Genomic DNA, 19,078 nt, shown 5'->3' with positions numbered 1-19,078 from the left:
TAGACCAAGTGGCTCTCCTGGGAGGGGATGTTGCCATGGTGATGACCGCCAGCTGCACTGCACAGCTGCTGGGCTTCCAGGGGTCTATGGGTCCTGAGCTGTCAGGCTGCCTCTTCCCAGGCTCCTGAGGAATGATGTGTGCATGTTGCTCCCTTCTTGTTAACAGAGATAATTCTCATCTTCAGATGCAAACTCCCTTTAACTCACTCAGGCCTGATGCTATCCTTTTCTTAACTTAATCAGGTAAAATTACTGATAGAGGAAATCCCTCCATAGTCTCTCCTCCCTCATCCCTGTCCCGGTCCTTCTATAACATCCTTGTGCTTACATGTCACCAGTGTTCTATTTCTAGCACTCTCACCACCACCACCAATTTTTTGTCATTTCTAATTAGAAGTTTATTTTTAAAAGGTTTATTTATGTGCATCTATTTATTGATGTGTTTATACACGTACTTGTGTGTGTGTGCATAAGTGTGCATGTACACAGATCAGAAGAAAGTTTTGGGCATCCAAACTTTCTTTATCAGTCTGATCACTTTGAGGCAAGGCCTGCTTTCATACCAGAAACTTGCATTGTCTTGGTTACATTAGGAACCCCAGAGGCCCTTCTGACTCTGTTCCCCTTGGATCTGTGGTTTCAGGCATGAATGGGTACCTGGTGTGTCACGTGGAGCAGGTGAACTTCAGTCCTGTGACTTCACAGCAAACACTCTTAAATGCAGAGCTGTTTTTCCAGAAGGAAGTTCTCCTTCATTCTATTTTACAAATGAAGATACAGAATCCTGGGTGGAGGGATTTTCTGAAAATCCTGACTGGGTATGAATGATCTGTGGAGGAGCAGGACTGGAGCATGTGGGAGACTTCTTATTTTCCTAGCTTTCACTCATGGACCATGTCATTAAATGCTCTATATGTATATTATATGTACATGGAAACATATAACTCAATTAGTACACAAATACATATTTTAATGTAATGTTCATTTCTTATTTACTTTCCACAGAATATTCGACTTAGTAGGCACTGCTCACAGCTCTGATGTTTCTTCCACATCTACTGTTTACAGAGAAGGGCATTCCTCTGTGTTTATCATTTTGCTGTTGATTGGTAGCTAGCCTTCATGGTGTGGGTCCACATCAGACGTCCACCCATCACTCTGTATTCCTAAGTCTCTCTGATGGATGCAGCTGTCGTCAGAGAGCTTGGTCTCATCTGCATAGAACATGCCAGACCTCTCCATTTAGAAATCAGTGGTCATCTCTAAATCCACCCTGTGCCTTTTACATGGGTCTAGAGTCTAGTTCATTTGGTTTGAGATGATAACTGTCTCATAGTTTTATATACCTGGCTAATACATTCATGGTATTTGTAATATCAAAATTAAAATATTATCAGATATGGTGATACAAGTTTGTAATCGCATCCCTTGAGAAGCTGAGGCAGAGAATCTCAAGACTTAAGTCAGCCTGGGCTATAGGGTGAGACTGTCCCCAGAAAGACCAGGGACATTGTTTGCTTGTTGACTTTTCTTCTTTACCTTGTTTAAAGTATGAGACATACTTTGACCCTTTAACATGAAAATGAAAAACTACCCCTGCTGGTATATTTGAAGTGTTTGTTCACCAAAAAAGAAAGTCACCTCTAGTGATTTGAGAGATCTGTATACAGGAGAAGAGGAAAGAAGAATATGTCTCAAAAATGAAGTATAACCACCAATTTTCATTTAAAACTACAATGATTGAAGACTGAAATAAATTTTAGTTAAAAGAAATAAATTCATATCCAATAATTCATAAGGTTAGCAAAACTTAATATTTGAGGCATGGTGTTAGTTGGCCTATGACTTTATGTAAATGTAAAAGTTAAAATATCAAAATAATTAACATTTTATCAAATAGTTTATTTAAAAGATAACTCAGTTCTTTAAAGATTATGAGCATTATTTTATATTGAGATGGAACAGAAAACAAGCTCTGCTGCTTTATTTTTCTCAGTAGGAAGAACATATGAGCTTTATCAGACATTATAGACAAAAAAGATTCCTGATTAAGCCCCAGGCTGTCGTTTGTGTTGTCAATCAGAACGCATCATAATCACGTACTCTATTGCAGTGAGCTTGCAGAACACCACAGTGCAGCCACAGAGATCTTTTCTTGCTCCCTGCATCTGTCATAGGCCTTTTAAATAAACCATTATTAAACAATTTCTATTCAACCCTGCTTTTCCCAAGGACCTTCTGGGTTTGGACTATTTAAACTTGTGGGTGGAATGTTTCCATGATGGAGTAGGTTTTAAGCCTGTGGCCCATTGGTATTGCCTAATACTGCTTCTCAAACTGTTGTCTTAGAACAGCTCCAGAGGTACCCAGGATGCATGTTAAAAACAGATTCTCAGACTGGGGTTATGAATTGGTAGCTTAAACACTGGGCATGTCAGTGTGAGGACTTGCATCCTCAGCACCCAAGTAAATGCTAGGTGGCTTCTATGGCCTCCCTGGAATTCCTGTGCTTAGCAATCAGATCCCTGGAGCAAGCTTGTGGACAGACTAGCGTGAGCTTTGAGCTAAGTTGCTCTCAGTGAGCAAAATGGCAGGCTGTAAAGGAAAGGTCCTGATGTCAACCACATGGCCACGCATCTATGAGTGCATATCCCCAACATGTGTCCACCTACATATGACTATACACATGCACATGCATATGAATACATGCACATGCACAAAAGTGAAAATAAAACACGTATTCTTTGGTCTTGTCCTGACATGCAGAATCAAATTGTGCATTTAAAAAAAGCTACTTCAGTGATTCTGTTATTTGCTCAACTTGGAAGTGTATCAGACAAATTTTTTTAAATTTCATAGTATTTTTATTGATTATTTGAGAAGGTCACATTATGGGTCCTGAGCACCCTCACTTCCCGTTCTCCCAGGTCTACCCTCTCCCCACTGCTGGGACCCACCCCCATATCCTCACTGGAGCATAATCAAACTCCTAGTGGGTCATCCCCTTAAAGAAAACCGAGTCTTTCCTCAGCTGTGCTCCCTCTAACTATGAGGACAAGGACAATGCTTCTTACTGAAGATGACGCAGGTCTGAAGGGGCAGTATTATGGAAGATCAACTCCATGAGTTAATAAGGGACATCTTTTCATTTTAAAGTGAAGTAGGGCAGATGGACACTCCATGCTCCTTGTGGCCTTGAAGGAGTCCTTTTGTCTGTCCATTCTTTGAACACTTTCACTGTATTATGTGTGGGCTTCTGAGAGGACTCTCTTTGGTCTTTCTAAGTAGTTGTAAGCGCTTTGTTTGATAGCCTTGAAAATGGATTAATTTTTTAAAAAGTCAAATCCTTTGGGGATTTAAACTTGTCCCTGGCAATCAAAGGTGGTGTTTAGGACACTATAGATGAGTGTTTTTCAGTTCTTCAAGGCCGCATGTCTCAAAGACTATGCAGTGTTGGCTAATTGGGATGTGGTGTGAAGGGGCACCATCCATTTACCAAGTGATAGCACAGGCTGGAGATTCCCCAAACCTTAGAAGTTCACATCAAGGGTTTTCGTGTAACTTTTCAGAGGTGACATTAGTGAAGGAAATGGATCAAGGAAGGACAACATTAATATTGGCTCAACTTCAGTCCCATTCCCTGTTTGTTGGTTTGTTTTAGTGAGAAAAATAAGAACATGTGACATTTAATGAAACACAGTGGATTCTGCTTAGATGATAACCTGTGGGAAGAAAAATGTTCCCCATACTGCTGAATTAAAATCAGGCCACCAGAGGCATTTCTTCCTTTCTTTGTGAGACCAAAGCACAATGTTTGTCATAATCTATGGATAGCTTGCCTAACTCAGCCCCATCCTCAGGGCATCATCCACAGAGTGCTTATTAAAGAATATGGTGGATACATGGTTCCTGCAAAGCAACGGGACTTTTCCCCCTCAGAGAGAAATTTTTAAATTGAGAATCAAAAGATACGAAGGGTAACTTAAGACCATGATTCTTGGGTTTAGTTTTCGGTGTCTTAGCTTCATGCTGACTGAATAGTCTCTTGTTTAGTTGTGTAGTAAGAGCAGATGGTATTTCTTCTTATGATCCTATCCAGAGAGCAAAGGGAGGCTTGTGTACCTCCTGAGATTTCACATCCAGGCGTCCTATTTCGGGGCTTGTTTTACTAATCTGTTCCTCAGTAGGAGAGATATCCCCTTGGTGGGGAATACAAAGTGGATAACAGAGATAATGTAGTAGATATCGCTTCTGATTTGTCTGAATGGGCTTCTTACATCCTTAGGATGTCACAGTGATAGACTATCAAATATATTGCGTACAATGTACAGAAATACTATGACAGCACAGTTCTCATGCCACAGCAGAACCCTGGGATATGCCAGGGTTAGAAAGTGAGTGTTGGACAGGCACACTTGGAGAAGGACATGGGAACTAGTCTCTCTTTCTTGCTAAGAGTTAAATACTAATTCATTGTATATTTTTTAATTCCAAGAATCTTTGATCTTCTTGACCTAGAAAATCCAGCTAAAAAGAAAGTTTCATCAAGGCTGCATGTGAACGCTTGATGTGCTCTTGACTTGTCATTTCTTAATTTGGAGAGACAGAATGCTGGGCAAATGTTTGCACATTGCACAGAAAGGATGTTGAAAACGGCATTGCTAATGAGCGGTTAGATCGTTGACCGCGTGTTGTTCTGATTACAAGTTACTTCTCCTGGTTGCCTCGTGGCCTGGAAGTACCTTTGCCCCGCATCGAGGAGGACCCTTTCTTGTCATCTTATGCTCCCATGAGCAGGCATCCCATTGTCCCTGTTCTTCACATTCCGAAAAGAGCAGTTTTCTTGCTCTTTTTCCCCTGAGAACACATATCAATCAATCTCTAGTCTTTCGGTGTTTTAATGTGAAAAGGTGAGATGTAAGGATTCTCTCAGAGAACTTGACGTTTAGCATTTTGTTTTCCATGGCAATTAAAGTATATTAAGAGATAACATCATCAGAGTCACATCAGACACTACCAGGCAAATCGAGGCATTCATGGTTGTCAGTTTCTAGCCTTAGTTTTAATTGCTGTTGAGAGAACTTGGTATTAACATTTTACATGTAAAAGTTATAAAAGATTATATTATTTTGTTTCAGGGCCGAGATCTGGACTATAAAATTCAGGAATATAAAGAAGCTGGGAAAATCTTTCCTGAAAATCAGATAGTAGAATGGTTTATCCAGTTGTTGCTTGGAGTTGATTATATGCACGAGAGGTACGTTTGCTTCTGGGGGCAGGGTATGTATATATATATATTAGCTCTCATGTCTGAACTTGAAAGGTAAATATTTTTGATTGATTTGAAAGCAAACACATCCAGATGATGAATGGCCACAGTTAAACATCTGCAATATTTTATAACAAGATTTTTTTTTCTTGAGGGAACTATAGAATAATTACTTACCCACAGAGTATTTATTTTTATCAGCTGTGTGTGTATGTGAGTGCGGGTGTGTGCATGGCACAGTTTGGGTTTGGAGAACAGCCAGTGGTACAATTGCCTTTGCCTCGTCTGAGTCTGGGTATCTCATTGTCCTCTGCTGAACATGCTGGGACAGCTAGCCTCTGAGAAGTCTCTCTGTCTCACCTCTTATCCTGCTGACAGACCTCAGGTTACAACAGGAGTTTCCATATTCAGCTTTTCAGCATTTTTCATGGTACTTGGAATTTGAATATCATCCTCATGTTTGCACAGCCAACACTACCCACTGAGGCATATCAACAACACCCCACCTTTTGTTGTTGTTCTAGAAACTCCCTTGATCTTCAGTGTAGCAGAAACTGCATTGAATTTGGTCCCCTACCTAATTATCTCTTGTAAATCGATGCTGATACTTAGACATCTTCAATAGGCCATGAAAGATGAACATTTAAATTAAAACTCAATTTTGATATAAATATTAGTTAATGGTCCATGTGTATCTGCTGAGTTTTAGTTGTTGTTATTTTTGTTTATGGAATTTGCCTCAACAATACCTTTTAAAACATTGTAAATGTTCTAACAATATATTTAAAACATCTTTTCAAATGTTAAGGTGTTAAATATTTTTAGACCCATCAGATGACACAAATGCATTTAAAGAAATAGACTCTCAAAGGGGTGGCCAAGACCTTCTCAGTGCAGGACTGAGCTGGACACCTGGGGACTGCTGTTTTCAGTGAAAGTGATACTCCTAAGGCACACCACAGCTTGGCAGTTGGAGATGTCACTGCTTAAGTGTGTCATCTGTGGTTCCTGATAGCATAAAAAGTAATCAGATCCCCTTGCAGTTGGCCATGTATCTCCTGAAACACATGCTCGATGACACAGACAGTGATGAATTCAGTGTGATTCCCAACAGTCTCTGCAGTGATATCCTGAGATGATGATGAAATTCACATAATCTTTAATAAACAGCCTGGAGCCGCTGACTGTTGGCTCATGTGAATGCACACTCCTGCTGCCATTATCCCTTCCCTTCCCTTCCTCACCCCTTCCCTTGTCTTTCCTTCCCCACTGCTTACTAGCAGATTGTTGGCTTATTGCATTAAAGGACATAATTATCTGGTTGACTTAAGATCCAGAATTTTGTCTCTCCATTCTTGTCTCTCAATTTTGTTATTTTAGTTTGTATTCTACAGTGTTACTTGAGTCTAGTCCCGTGGTAGTGTAAAATACACTCTGAGCACATTCCCCCAATACTGTTGATTTGCTTAAGATTATTTAGTGATAGTTAAAAATAAATGAGTTTAAAAACAGCCTCCAAAGGGAGTCGAGCCATTTTCAGTCTGTCGGTATTTATAGAGTCATTCAGTATGGCTTCTCATGTGGATGCTGTTGAGTCCATGGATCTGAAATTCTAGTCTGTATGATTCAGATGGAAAATGATAGTGTTTCTTAATCATTGTATTTTAGCCAATCAGTATAAGCTTAGGTACAGAGCAATGCCAACTTTATGTCTTAATTCATCTAATATAAATAAATTAAAAATAAGCCCTAAGCTGGGAAACTTCTCAGCATCGCTGAGCCTTGTTTCCTCATCAGTAAAACAGTGGCAAGGATGGGACCACTTGCCCATCTTTGGTAAGGTGGTAAGGCCACCGCTTGCCTTATAGGATAGTAGGGGATCCACACTGAAACCTTTGGCACTAAAGCAGCTTCTAGAACATGGTTGTTTGTGCTAATAATTAAATACAGACACAAGGGGCCACCAGCAGGTGGTTTTAACGTGTAATCTCACACGGATATATTGTTGACAAGAATCCAGAGCATTTGTCACATTTTTGCCATTCATAGAGACTTTTGGGAAATGTGTGATGGAATTTTCTAGACTAAACATGCAAATAGTGGTTATATTCCTTGGGGGATGGGCAGAGATCAGTAATGACCTTCCTGATGTAGACCACAAGAATATAGTGAGTATGCTATAGAGAGACCTGTGCTTCTGTTCTCTCTGGTACCAATGCAATGATCAAATCTACAATCACATCAATGGGGCAGAGGGTAAAGAAACCATGGTGCTTATATACACAATGGGGCTTATTTGTATCTGGTGGAGATTCATGTTTCGCTTGCAGGAAACTGCATGGAATCAGAGATAATCAAATCGTGACACCAAACTTAGATAAATATCATAGTTTTCTCTCACGTGCAGAAATCTAGAATTTTATAAATGGACATGAAAGTGGAGGGAGGATACTGGGGGTTAGAGGGGAAGGCAAAGAAGAGAAAAGGGATAAGACTGATCAAATTACACTGAACACAGGTGTGAAATTGTCACAATGGAATGCATTCTTTTGTACAAATGATATGGACTACCAAAAATAAAAACAGAAAAGGAGAAACGAGGGCTGATCACCAATAGGCAAATAGGCATACAGTCGTGGCCACAGAAACATTTTTTAAAAAAAATTAATGGCTAATATACTATAAGACCATAGAATGATTGGATATGTTATGGTATTATTAGATAATGAAATACTGACCTATAATAAAAAATAACACAAAGGCAATACTGAATGATCTGAATGACTCTTCAAAATGCAATGAAGGATGAAAGGCAGGTATAGATGGATGCATGCTGTTGTGTGGTTATTTGAATCCAAGCTCAAGCCAAGATGCATCTAACTGATGGTGAGTCACAGTAGTGCTTACTCATGGGAGGGAGCTTTACTATATGAGGCTCCAAGAAATGGTCTGGGTACTGGGATTGCTCTGTATGTACATTAAGGTTGAGGATTCCATGGGCAGCACATATGTACAACTGTGTTAAACTCAAGATTTATGCATTGCAGAGTGAATTGCAGAAAATGATGAGTGTCGAGAACAGTAGGTGTGTACAGGAGATCGGAGGAGGCATCATTCCACTCTAGACAATACGGCTTCTTGAGAAGAATGACATTTAATTTGACCCAGGGTAGGTTTTGAGTGTGGTTAAAGATGGATCAAGTACTTCCCAAGTGTAAGGAGCAGAGTGATCAGAGTGAGAGAGGTTGGACAACAGTCCCTTTAGAGTGAATGCTGAGTGGTTCTGTTGAGAAGGCTCTTGAGGTGAAAGCTTGAATGGAGATGTGAGCAGAGAGAAGTTGGAGCCAAGAGGGACCTTGTTTTGTAATATGGATGGTAGATAAGGTAGGAGCCTTGTGAAGTTGTGCTTGGAGTTTGTTTCAGGAAGATCAGACAGTAACTTATGGAGGAAAGAAGGGGTGGGAGAGAGGGGGAAGGAGGGAAAAGGGAGACAGACACAGAGAGACAGAGACTGAGAGACAGAGACACAGAGATGCACACATGGCACAGACAGACAAACAGATAGATATGGGGAGCTGAGTTATTAAGCAGAAATCTTTCATACTGTCCATGTGTGAGGTTATAGGACCTGGGCCAAGGCAGCAGCAGCAGGGAATATCTGGGGAGGATTATAATGAGTTTGGAGGGCTGCAGTGACTGAACTTGAAATTCAGTCAGTATGTTAAACATGATAGAAAGTCAAAGGCAGGGTCTTGGGCTGAAGAGGACTGGTGGAATACTTATCTACTATTCTTGAGGGTTCCCAGGGCCATTGGAGGTGGGCATCAAAGACTTGAGGCTTGGATCTAGGAGGATAAGAGGCTGGAAACAATCATGCTAAGATTAATTATGAGTATGGCAGGCAGAATATTGAGGAAGGTGGTGAGAGAAAGGAGTTTGAAGTGAGTCTTGGATAAGCACCATGGCTTGTATATGTTTTGATTCCTATAGTATTGAAGTCCTGAAACCAAGATTGGGGTATAGTTTGCTTAGAAGCTGTGGTGGTTTGAACGAGAATGGCCCATATAAGCTCATTATTTGAATGCTTGGTCCCTAGTTAGTGGAACTGTTTGGGAAGGATTAGGAGGTATGGCCTTCTTGGAGGAGGGATGCCACTGGGAGTGTGCTCTGAGGTTCCAAAAGCTAACACCACTCTCATTTAACTCTCTGCCTTATGATTGTGTTTTAAGGTGTGAGCTGTCAGCTACTAGTCCAACACCATGCTCACCTGCCTACTACCATGCTCCCCATTGTGATGGCCATGGACTCTGGCCATCTGGAACTGTGATTCTCAATCAAATGCTTCCTTTTAGAAGTTTTCCTGGTCATGGTGTCTTATTGCAGTATTTAGAAAGTAACTTGGACAGGAGAGGAGCTGAGGAAGCAGAAACCAGTGTGTAAGGAAAGGAAAGGAAAGGAAGGAGAGAAGCACCCCTTACTGGAGGGACTCAGAGGCAGACTCTTCTACTCAAGCTCCAGGGCTTACATTGCCCTTTGTGCATTTTCCCAGAAGTTGTTTATAAATTTTTGACTATGTGTAACCCCTATTTTTAACATTCCTTATGAGTTCCATATTGAATTATTTTATAATTTTGGAAATTTTGATTTAAATGGAAAAGACAAATAGTTCCATTTTAATCCAGTCTCCAGAGGATTTTGTTTTTGTTTGGCTGTTCTAGCGAACTGAACCCAGGGTTTTGCTAGACAAGTACTCTACCACTTATTTATGTTCTTAGCCCTTGAAATAATTTTTGTTGTCCAGAGGCAGGGTTTTCCTGTGTAGGCAGTCCTGACCTCAAACCCCTATTTCCCAAGCACTGAGACTATAGGTATGTACCCTTCCACCTGTCTTCAGTTTGGCTTTTAAATAAAGCAATGTGTGTAATTTTTATTTCAGTTCATTATATATAATGCATTCTTTTAAAAAAAATCAGTTTTCAATATTTAATTAATTGCAGGCCCCAAGACATCCTTCCTTTAGAAAAAAAGCATGTCTGTTTTAAAAATGGGTAAAATCCCAAAGGAAATTTTAAAGTATATTACGTAAACAACTAAAAATTGTGGTGTTGGAAGCCACAACTGTTCATAGCTCAGTAAACACTGCCTGAGACCATGGAGCTCAAGCTTATTTCTGCTGAAGGTGGTCAGGATGCTCGGTACTTACCTGTAGCTGAGGATGTGGGAGATCCTACAAGTCCACTCTGCGCACCCGCTCATCCTCGTACCTGTCTGAAGTCAGCTCCTGTCAAGACTGCTTTGCTTTGGCTGAGGGAGAGCAAGGGTGAGTTGGAGCACCATTCTTTACTCCCAGACACAGTGATTATCCTGTCTGCTAATGGCCAACGGCCTCAGCAAGTCACATGGCCAAGTCCAGTGGCAGAGAGGTGGAGATTCCCTTACCTCCCCAGAGAAATACTCATTGCAAGGCAGAAAATACTTGAATATGCAGGAGCAAGAACACATACTACACAGTGTTTTCTCTGCTTTAACCTTTTCCAACTATCACCAATTAGAATGGGTGTATGGACATTATGCTTCCCTTGTATGCTGTTGTATCTGTTGGTGTATTTTGAAAAGTACATAGATTGTTTACATGTTGAGCTGGAGGATTACATTGAAAACATGCATGTGAGAGGTTAGGCCTGCTGCCTTCATAGCCAATGCCTCAGTGCAAATGTTGGTTAATTTTACAACCACTGGAGTAAACAAATGGATGCCCAGTTTAAAATGCTGCTTCTGGGTAAGTCTGAGAATCTGTGTCTGAGAGATTGGCTCTTGAGGTAGTAAAGTAAGTTTCTTCCCACGTGAGTGGGTATTGTGACACCCACTGAAGGCAGGAGGGAAGTGCCCCCTTCCCCAATTCTGACCTCGGACAGGGATTTACATGCTGGCTTCCCTGGGGTTCAGGCCTTCAGTTATAGACTCAGAGCCCTGACTTTCTTGGGCCTTTAGACTACTGATGCGGTGACAGGTCTTCAAGGGCACAAGCCAATCCTCAGGTCTGTTTGTGTGGAGAACCTTGACAAATGCAGGATCCTAGAGAGGACAATGACAATGGTAGAGAAAGTAAGGTGGGCAGGGGGACAGAGAGAGGAAGAATCGGCTCTCTCCTTTGGAAGGTTCCTGCACTGTCTTAGTTTAGGTTGTTTTTCTTTGGAAGACTTGGAGTCTGCAGCATACGGCAGGTACATGAACGAGACTGTTAAAGCCCGGGACACCCCAGTTCACTCAGCTGTCTTTGAGAACGCTGTACAGAACTCCTTCCTGTTGGGGTGTCAGGCTTATTAGCTCCTGTTTCTCCAGGGAAAGTGGAGCAGCCCCTCATAGTGTGCTCAGACTTAGTGGTCTTGAAATGTTTCGGATGTTTGTGCTTCCCCAGGGTGGGAGAGTCGGACTGGTGCACATTCCCTAAGGTGGCTTTGTTATCACCGCAACATTACTCAGCTAGCTTGCAGACACGTGGTAAGGTATCTAAATGGATGTCTGCATAGTGGCACGGAGAATTCATTTCCTGGGGAGGGCACCTGCTTGGGAATCCATGTGGTATATTTGGTTGAGGAGGGAGGTGACCCTCCCAACTTTGGGAGATGGAAATGTTGAGCTGACTGTGGTGTCTGGTATCTCTTCAGCTTCCCTCCCCTATGTCCTCTTCTTGAGCATGTCCTGTGGCCAGTTCCTGTCAGCACATTTCCACACCAAGTCAAGCAGACTTCTGATGTGTTGGCCATAGCCAGGAAGTTTAGAAGGACCTAAACTACATCTTGACTCCAACACGGGGCTTATGATCAAGTCACAAATAAGGAAAGTCAAACAGGGGCCTTGGAGTTCAGGATGGGGTCACATGGCAGAGAAAGGACGGGGGGGGGGGGTTGGGGGCTTTCCAAGCTGAGTATCATTAAGGAGTCAATGGATGGATGGGGCCTCTGGGAAGAAGAGTTTGCAGTGAACAATGGGAGTCTGCCTTGTCAGAGAGATAGACCTGAAAGTGGGGTGCTAAGGTGTCAGAGACTATTTACATAGGACCCATGAGGAAGTGAAAACTAATTTGTCTGTTCCTTCTCTGCAATCCAGCCTTATGCTGGCTCTCTAGCTTCGTAGGCTGTTCTTCACCCCAGGAGAAGATTTGGAGGTTGGGGGAAATGGGTAGATAGAGATAGAAACCCTAGCATAAGTTTAGACACAAATAAGCTCTTGCTAAATCTTTACGCAGCAGAAAAGGTCCAGAAAGGAGAGGATGCTCCACTTCTGTAGATAATGTGGGGCAGTTAGTGGATAGAGAACTATTAGAGATACTTTGAGATTTCTAGAGAAAAAAAAATGAACAGTCTGAATTGTTTGTTACCTTGTTATTTTCTGGATTTTTAAAATATCTTTTAGAGGGTTTACTGCTATCCCAGTATATGCTAAGACTTTTCATTGCAGGCTCCATTTTGCTTACTGTCACCACAAAGTCAGCAGATCATAATTTTGCAGTTTCCCCCATAGCTTGGCAGCCGACTTGTTATATGAAACTTCTTGCTCCGTCAACACAGAGACAACCCACTGGAGACAATCCATGCTGAAATCTGTATCCCAGCATACTCTGCTTTAGTCTTGAAACATACACATAGTGCTAATTTACATATTTTATGTCTTTGTATGGGGGAAATAATAATATATTACTCTTTGTAACTCATGGCTCACCTGTCCAGTTTTCATTAGCCAGCTTTGTTGTAGGTGCTTTTACTTACCCTAATGTCCTCTGACATATCCCCTAGATCATCATCATAATGCCAAACCCTTAGAGTCTGCCTCCCTGCCAGCTTACAGCTCCAAGACATCTGACTCTACCTCCTTAGATCTAGAATCAATATGGCCAGCATGAAGAAGCCTGGGTGGCTGAAGATTCCTTTATCTGCAAGTAACAGAAGTATCTCAGTCAATGAAAGGATTCTTTATTTTACTTTCCAGGAAGGTTAACTGAGCTGACTCAGCAGTGTCCTCTGGGGTTCAAGTTTGTTCTGCCTCTAGTCTAGCGAAGGCGTTCAGGCCTGTTCTCTTGCAGCTGTCGGGTCGGCTGAAACACTGCCATGCACCACCCCTTCTTATGACAGTAACCAAGGTCCAGGAAGTATAACATTGGTCCCTCCCCACATACACAGCCCTCTTTGTCTTTTATAAGAACAGAGAAATATTTTCTACAAGCTTTTGTTGTGTGACTTTTTTGAGGGGAGATCTGAAAAAAGGTTTATCCCAGTTAAGGCACCAACAAGAGTTAGTGAACCAGTGGGTTTATTAAGGTCACTAATAAGTTTGTGGGTGACTAATAGGCAGCTTCACCCCTCAAAAGCTCACCCCCAACATGGCTGTTGGCTCACAGAGACTGCATCCCCGGAGCTCCTGTACAACTTGCAGACAGCAGCACTGGACGGAGTCTCTCTCCAGCGTTACGCTACCTTGGGGAATCTCATGAGGCTTCTCAGCCTGGCTTCTCATGCTTTGCAATATGTGCTCCATTTTTACCAGGTCCTCTCCTGGCTTGATAGCTCCTTTCTTGTTATCGCTAAGGACCTCTCTTCCCCTACCCCATTACCCAGATGTGTCAGTAGACTTATCTGTTTATTTACTGAAGGACATCTTGTTTGCCTCCGTACTTGAGCCACAGTGAATAGAGCTAGCATAATCATGGAGGATTAGATGTGAATCTATAAAAATATGTTGAGTGGGGTTAACTTTAGACATGTTTTAATTCTGTGTTTCTAATTTTAGTGCTTGCATTTTCCCTTAGCAGTTCTGTTTGGCAATCTCCTCTGACAACACCCCCCCTCTGGTGTTTCTACTTCAAGTTTTCTCTTACAGCCCTTGTGATTTTAAGCATTTAAAGGGCACTTAGACTCTGTGTCTTACTCAGTTGTCTAAAGATTTGAGGTTCTGATATCATTGCATAATCTCTGCTGATTTCTAGCCTACTTTTGCTTCTGCCAGATGAGCAAAGAGGGTAAGAACAATTGACCACTGAGTTTTATTCTCTTGGCTAAGGGTCTCTGTGGTCACATAGTGACTGCATATCTGAATCCCTGCTCTGAGTATTGTCTTCCTCTCAAAGTACAAGCTTCCTTTCTGAACTATCAGGCAGGTTCCCTAGGTCTGTATGAAGCACACATGCTGCACTTGTGGATGTGTGTGAGCACCATCTGCCTCAGTTTCCCAGACGTTAACCAGGACACAGCTCTCTGGGACCGTCACCTTCCCAAAGACATGAGGGGTCAGCACCTATTGTCTGCTCTGATTTTCAGTTTCTTTTCATGTGACACCCCCAGGGAATTTTCTATATCATGATCTCAGATCACGAGAGCCTATTTGTTAACTTTGTCTAGTATTTTGGGGTCCCCAGTAGGAAAACATTTTCATGCTGTCTGGTTCTCTCAAGTCAGAATGGAAGTCTTTGCGGACAATTCCCACACCTCTGTCATATAGCAAGAGACAGTAAGTTTTTACTGATTAGCATTACAAAGTGTAAACAGTTTGGTAATAATATAGTATAATGTTTTGTGATAACTTGCCCATCAACCGAGGGTATGGTTACTGGATGTAGTGCTATGTAAACCACACTACAGAAAAACAAAAAACAAAAGGACAAAATAAAACTGCTATGTAAACCACACTACAAAAAAAACAAAAAAACAAAAAGACAAAATAAAACTGCACAGTCTGGGCTGAGCAGAGATTTCCAGACCAACCTGAGTTATAAGACCTTATCTCACTCTATTCCAACAGCCACAGAGCAAAAACATTCATTCCACATAATCTTTTTGAAGCAGATTTAAAAAGCAAAACCAAGTGTTCCTTTCTCTCTAAAACATCCATTTATGAACTCTCCTTTCCTTGGAGAAAGGAGAAATGTCCATGGTTTTGCAGCGTTTAAACAGTATGAGTTGGATATGGAAAAGGACACACAAACACACGTATGTTCATGCACACACACACACACACATATTCTTCCATATATGACCACATTTGACTTTTAATTGGGCTTAGTTTTCTATTTCACATGACATTTTATCATCTTTTTTTGTTTTTTGTTTTTTGACTTTTACAGGAGGATACTTCATCGAGACTTGAAGTCAAAGAATATATTTCTGAAAAATAACCTACTCAAAATCGGTAGGATGTTTTCAATGTCCACTTTAAAACTTCAAGCTAGTTTCTCTTCAGAGCTGCCCCAGCAAATAGAAGTGTATAGTTCAAGCTGGCCTAGAACTAATCCAGCTCTGGCTTCTTTACCCTTTGAATATATTTGTTCTTACCTAGATGAGCCCATCAAATCCCAGTTATGTTGCTTGTGATTATCTGATATAAATTGACCAGTTGACTTAACAGGCATACTTTGCAATCCTGGGCTTTACCGGGCATGTTGTAAACTATCATCTCTTTAAGAGTTTTCCTAACGTTTATGTGTATGCATGCATGTATGCTTGTGTACCAGGAGGGAGCATCACATCCCCTGGAACTGTTGTTACAGCTTGGTTGTGAATTGTGGGTGCTGTGGATTGAACCTGGGGTCCTCTGGAAGAGCAGCCAGTGAGTGCTCTTAACTACTAAGCCATCTCTCCAGGCTCCCCCCACTCACTTTATCAATAAATAGAGGCCATACATAATTCAAATGGTACTATAATGGCTTCATTAATATTTAATTCTTTAGAACTATACTTTAACTCAAATAGGTACTCAGTTGTCTGAGCTTCACATAGGCTATTCACGGGGAAGAAGAGCATGCAGGTATGCGACTAATTAGAGAAGCCAGTGGATTCAAATTTCTTTATGTATATTCATGAGTCGTTGAAAATTTTAGAAAACTTTCCTTTGTTGTAAAATGAGGTCAGACTCTTCTCCCTGCCGGGGAATTTTCATGCCTTCCCATCCAGTCCTTCCAAAGCCTCTCTTGGTGATTACCAGACTTCAGTGGCCGAATAACAGGTTATTCTGGGTTTCTATGATCCCAGAAATAAAGGCTCTGAGGTCAGATAATTCACTTTCCTCATTAAGTCTTTTTTCTCCTCTAAAGCACACGTGTTTAAGGCTATTGGCCACTGTTACGTAACTTCAAATGGCCCCTGCCTTTCCCTTTAAAATGGCACGAGGTATTGCATAATAAAGGATACCATTAAATCGGTTTTAGTTGTTAATTTCCAGTGCTTTTGTTGCTTAAAATATTTACACAAATTAACCACAATTCCCAGGGGATTTTGGAGTTTCTCGGCTGCTGATGGGTTCATGTGAGCTGGCTACAACTCTAACCGGGACTCCCCATTATATGAGTCCAGAGGCCCTGAAGCACCAAGGCTATGATGCCAAGTCTGACATCTGGTGAGTAGGGGTGCTGGCCCCAGTGATGTCCTTCTCCGCTGAGAGGGCTGTCCACTCTTTTAAAGTTCATCTGCTCACTCCATCCCCTCACTTTGTCCCTTTTGACATTTGAGTCGTTCCGCAGCCAGAGGGCCAGAGGCACAGGCAGTTTGTCATACTCTGTGAACTGCCTTTCAGAGAGTCTCTCTGTTCATAGATGAGTCGGCTGGTTTAAGATTCTGTCGTTCCTGAACCACAGGGGAAAGTTCTTAATGTGGCCAAGACATTAAATTTTGATGTGCTTCGGCTAGCCTATTAAATAAAGCATTTGTGATCCTAAAGACTGTGCTTTATTTTATATTAAGGTTAATTCTCAGCTCCGTGGGGAATATGCAGCTTCTCTGCATTTTAAAAGAATTTGACTAAAGACACTGGATTCAGGGGTACCCTTCATTTACTGTTTTCCGGGTTTTTGGTGATGGAGACATCTGTGATCTTTTTCACTTCTCTGGTGCTCCTGCATCCAGGCAGAGCTGGGTGGGAAAATGCCTCAGTCTACCCTGCTGTAAGCAGCAGGCCCTCCACGGAATACTGGTGTACTTTGAAAGTGCCTGACATAATTTTCAGCATTCAAGAGCTGTAGGACAATCTAGTTGAGAGCTTGTTAATTAAGTAAATAATTATTATATGCAAATCAGTGTTAAGTAGTTCCAAGCCTTCAAAGTCATGCAATGTAAATGTACGTCCACATTTGATTTTTAAAGATGAGAGGTAGGAAATGACCTTTTGTGTGGTCAGGGGAAACTGAGCCACTGCAGAGAAGTTGTAGGTTACAAGGCTGAGGGTCCTTGTAAGAGTTATGATTTTTCTGTTTACTTTAGAGCCTCCCATGGGAGAGAAGCTGTCAAGATTTGTTCTAGCTCCAACCTTCCATGGAAATCACGTCTCTTCATTTCAGTCTCGTGGTTGTTTTGAGATTCTCTGCTGATTCTTGTTCTCCATGGTCTATTGTCCTAGAGGTCCAACCCAATTCACCACCACTTCCTCTGATTCTTTTCCATGTGCCCACCAAAGTAAAAAAAGAGAAAACTTGAATAAAAAGTAGAAAGAAAAGAGGACAGAGGTATACCATCAGGAACAACTTTATCTACATTGTTTAATGGAGCACTTACTTTCCCCACCCCCAGTACTGTGCAGTAACCTACATATAAAAGCAGAAATACTTGCATCTTGCTCCTTTGGTGATCCTTCTCCAGCTCAACTGTAGCAGTTCTGGGCTTTGCAATGGCTATTAGCTACCTACATACCTACCTACCTTTCTTCACACTGAATTTTTAAAATGTTATGGATTATAAGATAGATTCAAAACTATAATGTTTCTGTGACTTATGATTATGTTATCTAAAGTTCAGTATGCCATTTGATTAGGGGCACATCAGTTCAGGAAGCTACTGTGTAAGTTTCAGGAATGTGCTCTGGCAGTATACCTGATTCCTCTACAGTGTAGCCATACCTCTTCCCCAGCTCAGAAGGATGGCTCCCAGGTCTCAGAAGCAGTGGAACCCCAGGGGAAGCAGCCACTTCTTCACTCCATCTGTCCCCAGTCTGCCTGCTTACAAATTGCTCCTTCTATTATGTGAGGAATTATAAGAATATGAAGCAGCATTTCTGTGGTGTTTTGTCGATACTAAAGGACCTGACACATACAAAATCTATCCCAGCTTTAGACCAGCTCCCCTGCTGTGATTATAAACTACTCAGCAAGTATGAGCTGAGAATGTATCATCATCTTGACCCCAAATAACCACTTTATTATGAATTTAGTAATTACTTTGCTTGTATCTAAATCAAAACAGGCTTATCTGGTAATGACATTTCAGCTGCCAAACCTAAAGTGGAACAAATCTCGGAGAACTATTAATTATAGTGGCAGATAGAGAAGTGTGGTAAGTGATCTTAGGGAGACACTCAGGAAAATTAGATTGCATAAGGCTGAGAACCCATCTGTACCTCAGAGTGGGTGGCATCTATGTCCCAAGGAATGTTTTCTGGGGACTGGGAGTACATATGAATAATTTATAGATGCTTTGCTTGAGTGTTAATAGTGGAACATGCCATATTTGTAATGCTTAAAAAATTAGTCTAATACTGATTACATTTCATCCATTAACACTTGCCTGTATGCAACCCACCTTCCTTCTGTAATCTATTAGACCTACCTGGATTCGATTATTTATAGCATGCAACTACAGGAAAGTTGCTCTCAAAGGATGACTTGGTTCTCAAAGTTGATAATCACTTATTTGGAAAGTTACAGAAATAAGGACCATCAGTGCTTTGACTCCAGCTGGTGTGTATAGATGTTTGCTAAAAAAGTGTTTTCTCCACAGGAGAAATACAAGTATGACTTGTGTTCCTCAATCAGTTCTTCAAGTCGATCTAAAC

General features: G+C 41.4%; 1 protein-coding gene across 1 annotated transcript in view; it reads left to right on the top strand.

Annotated features, from left to right (window-relative positions):
• The window catches only part of NEK11 (NIMA related kinase 11), a gene marked incomplete at both ends in the record, with an annotated part of 199,899 nt that overhangs the window by 42,921 nt on the left and 137,900 nt on the right, over window positions 1-19,078 (top strand). Inside the window, 3 exons of the mRNA XM_080934672.1 lie at window positions 5,139-5,257; window positions 15,387-15,451; window positions 16,528-16,654. Coding sequence (XP_080790798.1) covers window positions 5,139-5,257; window positions 15,387-15,451; window positions 16,528-16,654 — 311 coding nt within the window. The remainder of the gene's footprint in view (window positions 1-5,138; window positions 5,258-15,386; window positions 15,452-16,527; window positions 16,655-19,078) is intronic.

This window comes from Micromys minutus (assembly GCF_963924665.1).
Source record: "Micromys minutus genome assembly, chromosome: 21".
NCBI classification, from domain to species: domain Eukaryota; kingdom Metazoa; phylum Chordata; class Mammalia; order Rodentia; family Muridae; genus Micromys; species Micromys minutus.
The sequence above is the reverse complement of the archived record's forward strand: the minus strand, read 5'-3'. Positions and strand labels throughout refer to the sequence as shown.